Consider the following 15,599-nt stretch of genomic DNA (forward strand, 5'->3'; position numbering starts at 1 on the left):
CTTCATACTCTAAATACTTAAAAATAAAAAATAAAAAAAAAACTTTCTGCCAAATCACCAGGGCTGATGGTTTCCTTATCGTTTCATATGTCACCACTTGTGCTCGCTTTTCATCAGATAAAATTACAAACACATGGAGCTCCCTGATTAAGTGCTAATCTTGATGGTGCCTAATTTATTTGAAAACATGCAATTACGTTACAATAAATGAATGAATTCCCTGAAAAGATGAAAAAAATAAAGTGTCTGTTCGTATGGTTTTGCACCATTTAAATTGTTCGGATCTTAGGGATTGTAGCTTCTTAAAATCTTCTACTGAACCATTTCGTATAAAGAAGTAGTAAGGTCCTGAAGTTTTTAGGAATACAGACACAAACAGGAAGTGTACTATTTGGGTTTTCAAAAGTCAGAAAAGATTACAGAGCATCCAGTTGAGACCATACGGTAGGTTCATCATGTTAATATAAATGATGTAGTTACATCCTTAGTAACAGCCTGATCAAATTTATAGTGAATTAATTAGGCCTGTGTTTTATTCTGGGAATATATGCTGGATGTAGAGGGCAGTTTAATATGGGGAATCTTACAGACTTTCTGGCAAGTATATGGGATGAGGGAGGAAACTGGAGAACCCTGAGGAAATCCATGCAAAGTGCACAGAAATTAAACACGGGCAGCAACCTGAGCTGACGATCAAACCTTCAGATGAATTTACATAAACTTGTTCTAAGCAATCTTATGTTTAACTGCTCATATTTATTTAAATTTACAAAATTATAGTCAAAGTAAAACTTTTGCTTGTAATTTTTTAAAGGGGTCTAAAATTGAGCAAACTTAAAAAGTGCTTCTGTTGTCCAAGAGTTCCGCTTCAAAATGTTTCGGCATTAAAGTTTCATTATCTCCTAAATCCCACACGTTTCTTTTCGTCTCATTGATTCGTTTAAAGCCGACTTAAAGACGTACACGACAGTAAAAATGTGACTTATCCTAACATTTGATAAGCTAGCTATCTACAATGTATTAAGTCTCATTATCTCAATGTAACTGCGATAGCACTGAGTCACATGTGTTTGCTTAGTACATTAAATAGATGTGAAAGCGCTGGCATTTTTTACACAGTTGTTTTCATGAAGGTTGAATTAAGTCCAAAGGATAATCAGGCGTTATGTCAGATCTCCTGATCCGTGGAGAGAAAAATGTATACATTGAAATGCGACACATGAATGCCAAGTCCACCTGAGTGTCAGTTGTGAGTGATGGTGGGATTAACACCAAAAGATAAACATACATTATGGCAGGTTTACTGGCCTGTGCAGAAATTGGTACAGTTTATGCACAGCATGAACACGAAGTCCATCATTAATCATCTTGAACGTTTGGGTGTAACTCGCTGGCATTCAGTCTGGTGCATTTGTTAGTTCTTTATCAACATAATCTACTGACTTTAACCGTGTTAATACATAGGGTTGGTTTCACTCCCATAAATTATTTGCTAGAATTCTTGGCTGTTGTTTGCGGACTAAGGCCACATCCCTTTGTGTTGCTCAGGGTGGGTCAAGTGAATGTCATTTATGTATGTCAAGTAAGCGTGTCTCGTGAATGACACTGGGCTTATAAAAAGCAGCACAGAGAGCACATACTGCAACACAGGCTCATCTATAATCAGCAGGTATGTATATTACTTACAACTGCATTTATACTATACAACTACTATTTATATTGTAAGGTTAATATCATTAATATGATCTGTAGTGTTATTCATTATAATTATGTCAAAATTTCAACATAGAGTTTGATTTTTAAGGTAAGGATATGATCATATCATGAGTAATAAGTGATTTCTGGTACATATACAGCATATTGAAATGTAACCTGTTTAATCATTTCCATAGGTTTTTATTTTAATTAATGCATTTTAAATTTTTACTTTGAGTCTAACTTAAAAACATGCTGAACATGTTAAAACATGCAAATTTACACTTCAAAATCTAAAACCAGTACAATATTTTTGCGAATTTATATTTTAAAATTTGCATTTCGAGTTTGACATTTTACATGTACGCTTATGTCTTTGTAGGTTTATAGAACTTAAAATGTAGAATCTCAAATGTAATATTATACTAAAAAGAACCTTTGCATCTTCACACACTTTACTACGGTATTTATTTTAATATGCAAAACTATATACCATAATTTACTTGTAGTTACTAACTTAAATGTATAAAATATAACACATATATAAAATTGACTCGTACTTTATAGCATAAAAAATAATTGTACTTACTGTATTAAATGAAGTGGCACCACAGTTGTTGTTTGAATTTCACAATTTATACAATTTGAAGGTGCAACTGATAACTTGTAATAATTTTTACTTAATTTCACTGAATTCCAATCAGTAACATTATAGTGTTAAGTTCAGAATTATGCGAATTGTATGTAAGAATGCCTATAACACTCCCTGTAAGTAAATACATTTACATATATTATATTAATATAAAATATATAGTATATACAGATAATGTACGACGTATTTCTAATCGCAGTAGTGTTATCCATAGTAGGAGTAGCATAGTTACTAGAATTTAAAGTAAGGTATAGTAATTATAGTAGTAAAACTGATTTCTAAAGAATTTACGGTTGTAACACTTCTATATTTTTACCTATGAAATTTTGGGTCAGAATATGTACAGCTGAAAAGTTTAAATGTTATTTGAATTTAGTAATGAATTGACTTAAAGTTTCATCACATTTCTGCAAGACATAATAATGTGCATGTTGATTGAATTTGTAAGTAACTTACTAAAAAGTGAAATTAGCGCAAAAATTTACCTCAGAAATCGCTACAAAGCCGTAAGATAATACTATGTTAAGTTCTTACTTATGCAAGATAATGAATATGTAACTTAATTATCCAGATTTTAGCAAGTCTGATTCTATATCTGTTTTTTTTTCCAGAATAGATATTGTGTATGTAAACACACTGTATTACATCTACACGCGACATTATAATCTATTCATTTTAAAAACGTATTGTAGTTTCCGCAAAAGTTCGAACAAGTACGATAGCTGTATTAGATATGATCAATAATTACTTTAGCTAATTTATCTATTAAAACACCATGTAAACCCCTCTACTGCTTAACTAAACTATCATAAATCTAATATTATATTGCAGTGATGTAATATGTAATACAGCAGATAAGGATTCGGTAGTAAATTTTATGACAATGTTGCGTAAATTATGCTTTTTTTTTTTAGATCTGTCATCCTCTTCTGTTATTTTTTTAATATAACTAAGACCTTTGACACAATGCTTCTCTGGAGTGTGTTTGCACTCGCTCTGCTTCATATGAGCTCCACCTGCAGTGTGGTAAGTAGCTTTGAACACAATAACACAATGAATTCTTTCAGGAGTCATTTGAAAACGACACGGTTGAGCAAAATATCGTATAGCAAGGTCTCATGGAAGATATAAGAAGAAGGATCATATACTTACTGCATTTACTGTAGGTTCTCCTTGGAAGCACATACTTACCAGTTGGGAAGTCATAATTAAGACGTCAGGTGCGTTTAAGTCACTCTGGACGGAAAGAAACTGAGGGGAACTTTCTCTTAATAACCTACAAAATATTCAGCAAAGGTGTTTGAAGTTTATTATAAAAAATGAACAAAGTGTTTGTGATTGTATTTTTAATAAATTTCAGTCAAGCAGTGTTTTAATAAAAAAGAATAGCTGAAATTAGCTTCTGAGACATCATTTCATCTCGGAAACTTGAAACTCGGAATTGCCTACTTGCAATTCCGACTTTGTTTTGGTGTTCATGTGCATTTGACACGTAAATATGATCTTTGCAACATGACTTGAAAGCACTGTTATTGTAAATGCATACTATTACACATGTTTAATGTTTTTTTTTCATGAATCTGTCCTCAGTTAGTCACACCGATGCTTTATCTGCTGCAGTTACCAAACTTTACCACTGTGAATTACTGTACTATTACATTAACCTTGTTTAATAACAGCAATTCACAGTGGTAAAGTTTGGTAAGTTCGATATCAACATTTAGTTTGAAACAATTAAATAAGAAAGGAAGGAAGCAATAAAGTATAGATAATTAACTAAACACTTACATGATAACACAACCACTAGGCTTTAAATATTAAAAAACTGCATGACGATATATTTATAGATGTTTCATATATAATAATATTCAGCAGATAATACAATTTTTTTTTCACACTCATGTCCCGTAACTCCGTATCTCATGGCCTCAAAAGTCAGGTAAGATTTAATCCTACTCCAGTTAGCCTCTTACATAACACAACCTTGCCCTGTTTTTATTTTTAGTCAATAATTAGCAGAAGTTGTCGATTTTTAAATTACTCAACGTTAGCATTGGAGGAAAGTTAACGAGTCTTCTGATGTCTTTGTGTCTGACAGATGAGATCTGTACGAACCTGACCGCAGTGCAGGAAGAAATCGTCAACATCCACAATACGTTTCGGAGAGAAGTCGTTCCGACCGCTAGCAACATGCTAAAGATGGTAAGGAGTAATCAAAATCTCTGCCCACTTTATTAGGAATTATTAATCTTTGGTAAGAATCTGTTTGCTCGTAAAAGAGCCTCGATATTTCAGGGCTCCATATTGGGAAATCATTGTCATTTTCATGGAACCAGTTTCTCTCCTGCAGAGATGGAGTGACGAAGTGGCCGCAACAGCTCAGACGTGGGCGGACACCTGCGCGATGGCTCACGGCCCGCCCAGCAGTCGCATGCTCGGATGTAGGCCGAAAGTCTTTACTCGATTTGTTTACGGATTCTAAATTTAAACCACTTAAACTGATTCAAATAAACTCCTTTTGAGTGTTCAGGTCTTTGTAATAATTTTTTACTTCACATAAGGGTTACTTAGAGGTTAATCTCAAGTGTTTTCAGGTTTCATTGAGCTCACGTTACAGCTCGAGACGTGATGAATTGGGAATATATTTCAAGTTGACACTTTCGAGTGGACCATTGGGACAAATTAGTTTAAGTTGGCCACAGAGAAGGGACACAATCAAAAAGTGATGGGAGGGAAAACTGGTTAGTGGCTAAGACCGAAAAGACTGAAACCGAGAGCACTTCACAGACGCTAACAGGATGACGTTAATTCTACCCTTAACTGCACTAACAAATTTTATCATGGTCATAATCACTGCTGGTTATGGTTATGATTGGTTTGGATAACAACTGTCTGTGAGGGCAAAAATGGCAGAATCCTTCTGACATTGTAGAAAAGAAACCAACATGAGTGTGTCATCACAGCGACACAGCATTGTTGATTATTTTCCCCATACAGCACAGCTCTGAGTGTACTAATTGATACAATTACAAATAAGCACTTTTGTTTCTTGTGTTTTTTCTGTACAGCGTATCAAATGGGGGAAAACCTGTTACAAAGCTCTAGTTTATTGTCCTGGACGGATGTCGTGACAGCATGGCATAATGAAGTGGCCAATTACAATTATCCCACAGGGTCCGCCAACGGAAAACCCATCGGTCACTACACACAGGTCAGTTAGATGTGGGTAAAAAAGAAAAAAAATTTAAATGACAGCACTTTCCCAGCAGGATTCATTTAATTCAGTAACTGACTAAATGTGGTTGAAGGAATGAAATGAAACCTTAATCTTTAAACCTTAAAATGAATCATAAACTTTAATAGGAATATTTAACATTCGGTCATTCATAAATTCTTTAATTATTTGGGAATTTCAATCTTATGTTCAGTTTAATAATGTGACATTTCTTTTTGGACCATTTTTTTCACTTATTCCTACAAGCAAGCATTTTAAAATCAACTCACATCTTTCCATTGTCGTTTCTCCTGCTTTTCCTTCAAGTGTGTGTGTGTGTGAGATCCATCATGTGGTGCAACCTCTGTTCTTATTGGTCGCTGTGAATAAGGAGGAATAGTGATGCAATGCTGTTTTTGAGAACTGGATGGATTTTAACACGATAGTTTTGTGTACCTCTGACTTTTCCAGCACTCTTATGGAGACCTCTGAAGGGTTCTGACTTACAAAACTCAGAAATAACATCCTATTAGATTCCCTGCTACTAAACAGATCATAGCACACAATAATCTGCTTTAATCACTCCATCGAGGATTTTGTGATTGCTTGCAATTTTTAAAATGGATGCAGATTTGTCCAGAGACGCGTCGCGTGACATCATCGCAACACGCATTCACCCAAATCCCTCATTCTTCACGTGCATCAATACATAAGTACCGCTCTCAAGTCATTACATGTGTGTGTCTTCACTGGTACGAGTTTAAAAGAAGAATCCTGTACTTGCGATTTCACCAGTGTAAAAAAAAAGACTCAAATTTTGAAAAAAGATTCGGCAAAATAATTTTTTGGTGCGACGATCAGAAAAATTCTGCAATTCTGTGTTCCATATTTGAAGTATTATACTCAATTATTAAACTAATAATGACAGCTGTAGTATGTTTCTGATTACAGGTGATCTGGTTCGGCTCGTATGAGGTCGGCTGCGGAGTGGCCAAGTGTGGGAGCGTATATTTCTATGACTGCCAGTATTATCGAGCGTAAGTTCCTCTTTTCCGTACAGTACACACACAGGTCGATATGATGGAGCGTTCTCACAAGGGTTTTGTACCTAATCGGCTTTGTTTGTCTTTTGCAAACAGAGGGAACTATAGAAGAGTGCCTCCGTACTCTTTGGGAGAACCCTGCTCGGCCTGTCCGGATGACTGTGATGACAAACTGTGCAGTGAGTAACCTGTCGTTATCTCCTTATATCACTGGACAAACATTACACCCAGTCAACAGAACACTTTAAAACTATACTTTGATGTAAAGACGTATATATATATATAGATTTGTTGTAGTGATATTTTTTCTTGATCTTTTATTTCTAGCCAATCCCTGCCCTTATGTCGACACCTTCGCCAATTGCCCTGCCTTGAAAACAAAGGGCCCGTGCAGTGACTACATGAAAGATTGGTGCACGGCTCAGTGCTTCTGTCCCACCGAGATCATTCCTACAAACTAGAAAAAGAAGACAGGAGCTGCAAGTGTCTAAGGCTGAACTGCAAATCTGTTTTCAACTTCCAGTCTGTCATCCCTTAGTCATTTTCTCTCAAGCAATCAAGATATTTTTATACTTATACTTATATTTGATGTAGTGAATAATGTGAATAGTACTGTGGATTATCACTTGTCACCCCAATGAGATGATCAGTAAAAACTTGTACACAAAGCATTAAAATGTGACCAAGATTTGATTTGAAATTATTTAGAAATTCAAACTTTTAAAAGTCTTCTTTGATTAATCGTTTCCAACATTAAACCTAATGCAGTTCAACAACCTACCTATTGATATTTGTGCAGTGGGAGTGATGCAGCGGGGCTTTAGTCTTTTAGTTTATCCAACTCTCTAATCTCTTGCTTAATCAGATCAGATTCCAAAGCTTCACCTTTCATCTCAATGCCACTTACGCTCGTCATCTCGGTGGAGTTTTTCCCTTCTTATTACTTTTAATAAAAACAAACAAACCTTTCAGATTTATTTCATTTATGTTTGTAAGCAGTTAGACATGCAGGAACATTGTGTTCTCAGTGGAGCTGGTTATTACTGTGTAATTGAGGTATAATAATATGTTGTAGTACCGCAGACAGACAGCAGATGTCAGTATTGCACAATAGTAGGATTCAGAAGCTCATTTAGACTAAAAATAAGTGCACTTACATGAGACTTTTATATATATCACGATTTGCACTGTTAAGGCTATTACGGGTGTTTGTTTTTCCAGTAAAGAATGTTTCTGCATTCCCTTTTTGTGTAAAAACAACCCAGTCCACCTTATGGTTCATGAACAGATTAATGAAGCTAATTAAACTATTAAAAATATATGTACATTAGACACATATGCACTATCATACTTATTCGTGGGAAGCCTGTTACGCCGTGTTAGTAATGCATGTAAACATCACAGACATTGTGAATTGGCTGGATTGAAGTATTATTCATGCTTTTTATTATATTATTATATAGAATTCAATTCAATTAAAATGTATTTGTATAGCACATTCAACAATTGACATCGTCTCAAAGCGGCTTTACAGAACATAAACATAGAACAAAAGGTTATTATAAAGAATAATAGAAAGATTAATAGAATACAAAAATACAAGATTAATATTAGATATATTTAAGGTTGTCTACAGAGTCTAAGCATTCTTTAAAAACAGAGTATTAATACAGAGACAGTTCTTGTCTAAAAAAAAAAAGACAAACAAGCAAACAAACGAACATAAAAAGACTGTACACATATATTTGCTCATATTTTCTCTAGATAGACAGAAACATGTAAACATGATTTGTGCTGCAGCGCCACCTTCTGGCCAATCAGAAAAAAGAAGGAAAAACAACAACATTCAAAAACAACAAGAAGAATGATTTGTATAAATGTGTTATTGAAGATGAATGAATTAAGTTATAGTATTAGTAAAGTATATTAACAAAAATAACTGTTCCAAGCGTTGGGCTAGAAATAAATGATAATGGGCTAGAAATAAAGAACAACACATCGTATCACTGATTACATGCAATCTTTAAAAACCCATGTGCTATATATTTTTCGCATTGCATCGTGGGATATCATGGGCACACACACACACACACACACACACACACACACACACACACACACACACACACACACACACACACACAGGAAATATCGGCTATGTTTCTGACAAAACCTCCTAAAACAGTGCACTGTACACACTTGGTTTCCAACTAACTCACAAACCCAGATAACAAACCGTCCCCCTTGTCCAATTTTGATTGGCTAACCCTGACTCAATGGAGCCTATCCGCGCTCTTAAAAGCCATAAGGAGGCGGGATCAACATCGCACACTCGCGTACTAGACAGTACGTCTAAATAGAACGCTGCTGATCGGGGCGCGTTTAAGCGGGTCGCCATGACGACGCCTGAGCTCGCGTACTAACATACTAAAGAGTAGGTAGGTTTAAAGCGGGGGCAGAATTCGGGTCCGTAGTTTTTTTTTTCAGCGGTAGAACGACATGTCAAAACTTTCTGTGTTGACAGAACGAACGTTTAAAAAAAAAAAAAAACGCTTAAACTCAAAAAGCCTGACAAGTCTGGTCCGTGTTTGATTCTCGGTCCAAAGTTGTTAGCGCGAGCGCGCGCGCGAGACCTCTTTTCTGAGTTTATTTCCTGGTGAGTTATTTTTTTTTTTTTGCTAACTGGGTGTCGTGCTAAAAAAAACATTCACGTAGCGTGTAAAAATACGAACCGGAGCGTGTTTTATATGTCGTGGTAACTCATTAAAGTCTCAAAACGCTCTTATTAGACGACTAAAGGCGTGTTTGTTGTTGTTATTGTTTTTGTTTATTAGCTAACTGGCTAATTAACGGAGGCTAAGCTTTAATTTTTTTATTTTTTTATTTTTTCTTTTTTTCTATTTTTAAAAGAATTTCAGTATCCGAATAAACAATGAATCAGACTGACAAACATAAATGATTAAAATGACCGATAATTAGGTTTGATACTAATTCGGTGAAGCAGGTAAGAGAGTTAACGAGCGTTTGTTTATCTGTCCTCGTGCGTTTCGGACACGAATCGGTGTGAAAACGGGATGTTTATGATGCGTTAATTCAGCAGATGGCAGTAGCACGGAGGTCTGTCCTCACCCTGGATGTGATGCTGAAACAATAAGGCTCGCTACCAGCACGAGCAAGCAGTGTGTGTGTGTGTGTGTGTGTGTGTGTGTGTGGAGTCCAGATGCGGCCGCACGCGCCAGAGGTCGCTCCCGTTATCGCCGTTGTAAGTGAGCGCGAGCGCCTCGAAAGCGCCTCGGTAGTGAAACTGGCTCATCTGTAAAATCAAGCACCACGGACTCGGAGACTCGTCCGCGCACAGCCGTGTGTCAGCGTCAACCAGCGCTCATGGCGGAGTTCGCGGAGAAACCAGGAAGCGCCGACGCGGGAACACAGCGCGAGCTCTCGGGCTCGGTGTCGGTATTAAACGGCGATTGTGGACTTGCACCAGATCTGTCTGGATCAACCGGAGCGGATAACGCATCAGAAAGCAAACCTGGGATACCCAGAAAGGCCAGCATCATCAAGGTGGGTACATGACGTGCCATTTTGTTTCGGTTGCTATTACTATCATCATCATAATTATCATTATCATTATCATTATCATCATCATCATCATCATTAATTACTTTTAATTGCTGTCGTTCTGAAGGGCTTCACGAAGCTACACATGAGCGTGTGAATGATTTCTATAACAGACTGTTCTCCATGTCCCAGTATACAATAAATAAAGCTCTATTAATGAAAGATGTGTAGTTAAGGATTAAGGACGGCGTGCTGTTGGAGGAAAATAATCACCGACCTTACGGTGGCCTGCCTGCTGCAAGGAGTTACGCCAGACAGGTTTATTACATATCTATAAGCGCAGTATAACTACAGTTCATCCAGACAATAAAGCGGTCTACGCTTATAGTTCCATTCTATTTGTAGGACGTTCTAGACCTTCCACAGAACAAGTTCGTGTGATCACTTAAGTCACGACGTCGTTTCTTCACCAGACTTGTTTTTTTCTCATTTTAACTTAATAAGACTAAACCCACGACAGCATGAAGCTCTCCGTCACGAAGAAGGACGCCAGAAGACACTGGAGACTCCTTCCATAAACGTCAAAATCCGTCCTCCAATACGAGTTCCTGCGAACCAGCTGCTACTTAAAAACTCAGCTTAGAAAAGCTAATGCGTTCAAATGAAAAAAAAATTGTTAAATTCCTATAAACAGTGCAGTCGCACTGAAGAAACCTGAATACGTCATTGCGATCGTGCAAGAAACACACGTCTTTTAAGAACATTTGTCCGTCCGGCGTTATGTTCTGTCTGCGTTTCGAAAGATCACGTAAATCCTGATTTATTTTTTCTTTCTTCCTATTGGTCGCTAGTGTCGCAGCAGCACTGTCGCTCTTGAGATTTAAACTTCAGCATTCAGTGACTTCACTCGTTCTAACGCTCATAAAACAAGATCGACTCTACAAAATGTGAGGTTTTGGATTTCGGACATCTCTTCTTCACCATCCTTCTTTAAAAAACGTGTATCAGTCAACCACTCATTTTAATACGGTGCTCTGTTTCACATCAGCGAACACAAAGAAACGTTTTCCCTCGTCATTATCAGTATTAATGTTTACCTAGGCGGCTCTGCATAAAATTTAGTAACGGTTCACAGCACTAAATGTCACAAGCTGCACAAATACAAGCGTACATCTGACCAGACCAGGAGAGTTTGTGCTGTATCTTTATAAGTCAGTTCACCAGGCTTAGATGTATGGTCATTAATGATGATGACGATGATGATGAGCAGGAATTGCATTATATACACGAACATGCTGACTCATTATGTCCATAGTTCACGTGTACTCTATCTCAGGCTTAACAGTTGGTGCAGTTTAACCCTTTTCTGTACAGCACACACACACACACACACACACACACACACACACACACACACACTGAACTGTTTATTTAAGGCTGTAAATCTCCCCTGAACCACTCCAGCGCTATATAGACCATCAAGGTTGTTTTTTTATTACCCCGTTAAGTGTTGCTCCCAATCCAATATCACTGACAGTGACGAACGATTAGACACAAAAAGTAATCAAGTCTGTAAAGAAAATAAGTTCTTACTTCCTAAGAAGTAAGACATGTTACTTCAGAGCCAAGCTGCATAACTAACATACATCTAAATTTACTTTTAAGTAGCAATATAAATTGTAGACAAACAGAATTTATTTACGTTTCACAATTATCTTTATGTATCGACTGCAGACTTTTTTGAATTTATATATTAAATAATATAATCGATAATATTTATGTAATGAGGTGATTGCTCGTTCGAACTAGTTCACCATTCTGTTTTTTCTAAACGATTCAGCGAGAAGGTGATGAAGCGGTAAACCTCATGGCCCTGTGGTACTACAGGGGAATGCCACTGCCTCTCTAGAGAAATCTGGCACAAGCACTTCTCGATCAGCTCACGGTTTTGAGTGACGTTCAGTACGTCCACTATGCAGACAGGAACCACACAGGTTAACACAGGCCATGAGCAGAATGTCACAAGGAAGTGGTGAAACAATGAGCACAGGAAATACAGAAACTCAGGAAAAGGACTTCATTTTTTTGTTGTTGTTGTTGTTGTCGTTTTTCTTCTTTGGTTAAATCATAAGGGAAAGTACGACTCCAAACATCACAAGGTCGAAAACGATCTTGCTTGCTGTGTGAGACGGCGTGTGGTAAAATGAGGGTTTTTTTTTCCCTCACAGTTCTCAGTCACTGCTCAGTCGACAGGATTGCGAGCCACTCAAAACACCTGAACTGTCACGTTTTCACACTTTGCTCATCAGCTAAAAGTTTCCGTCTGATACGAGTTCCATTCCTGTCACACTGTACGTCGTTGAGACACTTTCTCTGCAGTAATCGCTGAGACAGGAAACGTTGCTTTACTTCCTCATAACGACAAACACAGCAGTTTCACCTGTTCGACCTTGAAATAGTAAACTTCACCATGAGGTTTCATCACTAGTTTTTTTTTTTTTTTTTTTTTGTTAACAATTTATCAAAACACCCATAATAACCTATGGTATATAACTGTTTTACCCAACAGCACAAACAGATAAGATTATTGCAGCAGAGTGAGGAGTGATGAAAAGGATGTTACACCACGTCGAGGTCGAATTCACGCGTCTGATTGGTCAGATCGGTTTTCGTATAACAGCACCATGTCGAGGTTAATTACGTATCAATGCTCGCGGGCTAAGACGTTGTTTCCACAGCAACAGCTCGTACACTCCGTCTTCGTTATGAGAGCAGCAGATTTCTATGATTATGGGAAAGAAGAGTTCAAAGACAGAATGGAAAGGAGTCTCCATTGTAGAACTGACAATGATTTATCATGTTTTCCCACAGAAGTTGGTTGGAAAACGATTGTCATCTGTAATGTAGAATGTAGAATGAGAACATTAATTATCTTGTAAAGTTACTGGACTTTAAATCGGACCATAAAGCGTTCTGTGTGCCGCCGCGGTACAAGCAGAATAACACACTCCAGGCCGTGCTAAAGTCTGTCATCTGTTGTTCCTTACTTACAGAACACTTCCAGTCAGTTTCAGTCCTGACCACGATGTTGCATATTTGTGTCCTATCGTTTTTTTCCCCTGGGCAACTGTGGTTTATTAATTAACGTCTGCATTTGTGAGGAAGACCTGATCGCTTCTGACGATCAACAGACAGGAATAAATGCAAAAAAATGAATGTGGTTACTTCACTGCTGCAAAGTCTGACTCGCATAAACCAGGAAGAGGAAATGCTTTCGCCGTGCCCAAAACGCTGTAGTCGCACTACTCTCTGTTCTTGGTAGAGACACACAGGGTTTCCTGTGGAAAGTGTTTGTGTGAGCAACTGAAATGTCACACGAGGAGAAGGAACAGGACAGAAACACACGTTTTATTCACAGTGGGCAAAATGTCCAGATTTTCTGTTCAACATTTATTACACATTATATAGAATTATTATTTGAACAACTGTGTTTGTGTTTTTGGAAATTTGATGCCTTCCATCTTTCATGGCCTTAAAATAACCTATGAGAACAAGCACCACAACACTATTTCCTCCATGGTTAATTGAATCAGCATGTGTATTACTAACTGTAGAATAAGGAATAAGAGGCTCCTCCCACTCTGAGTAACTTAATGATTTGTGAATGTGAAAGCAATGATCGAGTAAAGCTACAGAGCCACGAGGCCGTTTTGGCTCATCTCTGCTGCTGCTGCACGTTGAATCACTGCCAGCGCACAGACAGATGTGGGGTATCATTATTACCCGTGTCATGTAAAGAAGTTGCCAGCTTGAACTGATCTTTCCTGTCAGTGAAAGGCTTCGTCTTAATGAAAGCTGCAAGGTTCAGTGGTTCTAACTCACTGACTCACTCTTGGACTTGTACTGATTCACTTGCTCACCCTCACACTCACTCACATACTGCCTTACTGATTTTCTCATTCATGCACTCATGCACTGACTCACTGACTCACTCACTCACTCACTCACTCACTCACTCACTCACTCACTCACTCACCCTTTGATTCACTCACTCACTCACCCTTTGATTCACTCACTCACTCACTCACTCACTCACTCACTCACTCACTCACTCACTCACCCTTTGATTCACTCACTCACTCACTCACTCACTCACTCTTTGATTCACTCACTCACTCACTCACTCACTCACTCACTCACTCACTCACTCACTCACTCACCCTTTGATTCACTCACTCACTCACTCACTCACTCACTCACTCACTCACCTCACTCAATCACTCACTCACTCACCTCACTCAATCACTCACTCACCTCACTCACTCACTCACTCACTCACTCACTCACTCACTCACTCACTCACTCACCCTTTGATTCACTCACTCACTCACTCACTCACTCACTCACTCACTCACTCACTCACTCACTCACTCACTCTTTGATTCACTCACTCACTCACTCACTCACTCACTCACTCACCCATTGATTCACTCACTCACTCACTCACTCACTCACTCACTCACTCACTCACTCACTCACTCTTTGATTCACTCACTCACTCACTCACTCACTCACTCACTCACTCACCCTTTGATTCACTCACTCACTCACTCACTCACTCACTCACTCACCTCACTCAATCACTCACTCACCTCACTCACTCACCCACTCACCCACTCACTCACTCACTCACTCACTCACCCTTTGATTCACTCACTCACTCACTCACTCACTCACTCACTCACTCACTCACTCACTCACTCACTCACTCTTTGATTCACTCACTCACTCACTCACTCACTCACTCACTCACCCTTTGATTCACTCACTCACTCACTCACTCACTCACCCTTTGATTCACTCACTCACTCACTCACCTCACTCAATCACTCACTCACTCACTCACCTCACTCACTCACTCACTCACTCACTCACTCACTCACTCACTCACTCACTCACTCACTCACTCACCGTTTGATTCACTCACTCACTCACTCACTCACTCACTCACTCACTCACCCTTTGATTCACTCACTCACTCACTCACTCACTCACTCACTCACTCACCCTTTGATTCACTCACTTACTCACGCACTCATTCACTCACTCACTCACTCACTCACTCACCCTTTGATTCACTCACTCAACCACTCTTTGACTCACTCACTCTATGATTCACTCACTCACTCACTCACTCACTCACTCACTCACTCACTCACTCACTCACTCACTCACTCACTCACTCACTCACTCACTCACTCACTCACTCACTCCTTGACTCACTCACTCACTCACTCACTCTTTGATTCACTCACTCACTCACCCACTCTTTGACTCACTCACTCACTCACTCACTCACTCACTCTCTCACGCACTCTTTGACTCACTCACTCACTCACTCACTCACTCACTCACTCACTCACTCACCCACTCT

At 38.4% G+C, this 15,599-nt stretch overlaps 2 protein-coding genes across 3 annotated transcripts in view; both read left to right on the forward strand.

Annotated features, from left to right (window-relative positions):
• The first annotated feature begins 312 nt into the window (after positions 1-312).
• LOC113649836 (cysteine-rich venom protein) lies at positions 313-7,575 on the forward strand. 2 transcript variants are annotated; one of them, XM_027157830.2, is made up of 10 exons: positions 332-444; positions 1,549-1,669; positions 3,262-3,373; positions 4,283-4,286; positions 4,446-4,549; positions 4,698-4,788; positions 5,416-5,558; positions 6,513-6,598; positions 6,701-6,783; positions 6,932-7,575. In XM_027157830.2, the coding sequence occupies exons 3-10, from the start codon at positions 3,314-3,316 to the stop codon at positions 7,063-7,065; spliced, it is 705 nt and encodes a 234-aa protein (XP_027013631.1). In that variant the 5' UTR covers positions 332-444; positions 1,549-1,669; positions 3,262-3,313; the 3' UTR covers positions 7,066-7,575. The 2 variants fall into 2 exon arrangements, with proteins under 2 accessions (XP_047664639.1, XP_027013631.1); XM_047808683.1 differs by lacking the exon at positions 1,549-1,669 and having other exon boundaries at positions 313-444.
• A 1,423-nt stretch (positions 7,576-8,998) lies between these two features.
• LOC113649709 (inactive phospholipase C-like protein 2) overlaps positions 8,999-15,599 on the forward strand; it is a 43,425-nt gene continuing 36,824 nt past the window's right edge. The window contains exons 1-2 of the mRNA XM_047808459.1: positions 8,999-9,260; positions 9,825-10,168. Coding sequence (XP_047664415.1) covers positions 9,989-10,168 — 180 coding nt within the window. The 5' untranslated portion in view covers positions 8,999-9,260; positions 9,825-9,988. The remainder of the gene's footprint in view (positions 9,261-9,824; positions 10,169-15,599) is intronic.

Source organism: Tachysurus fulvidraco, chromosome 25, assembly GCF_022655615.1.
Source record: "Tachysurus fulvidraco isolate hzauxx_2018 chromosome 25, HZAU_PFXX_2.0, whole genome shotgun sequence".
Taxonomy (NCBI): Eukaryota; Metazoa; Chordata; class Actinopteri; order Siluriformes; family Bagridae; genus Tachysurus; species Tachysurus fulvidraco.

Coding starts and splice junctions, on each gene's coding strand:
- LOC113649836 (XM_047808683.1), top strand. CDS start 3,314: ATGCTTCTCTGGAGTGTGTTTGCACTCGCTCTGCTTCATATGAGCTCC. Junction 4,550..4,697: donor CTAGCAACATGCTAAAGATG/GTAAGGAGTAAT, acceptor TCTCTCCTGCAG/AGATGGAGTGACGAAGTGGC. Junction 6,599..6,700: donor GACTGCCAGTATTATCGAGC/GTAAGTTCCTCT, acceptor TTTTGCAAACAG/AGGGAACTATAGAAGAGTGC.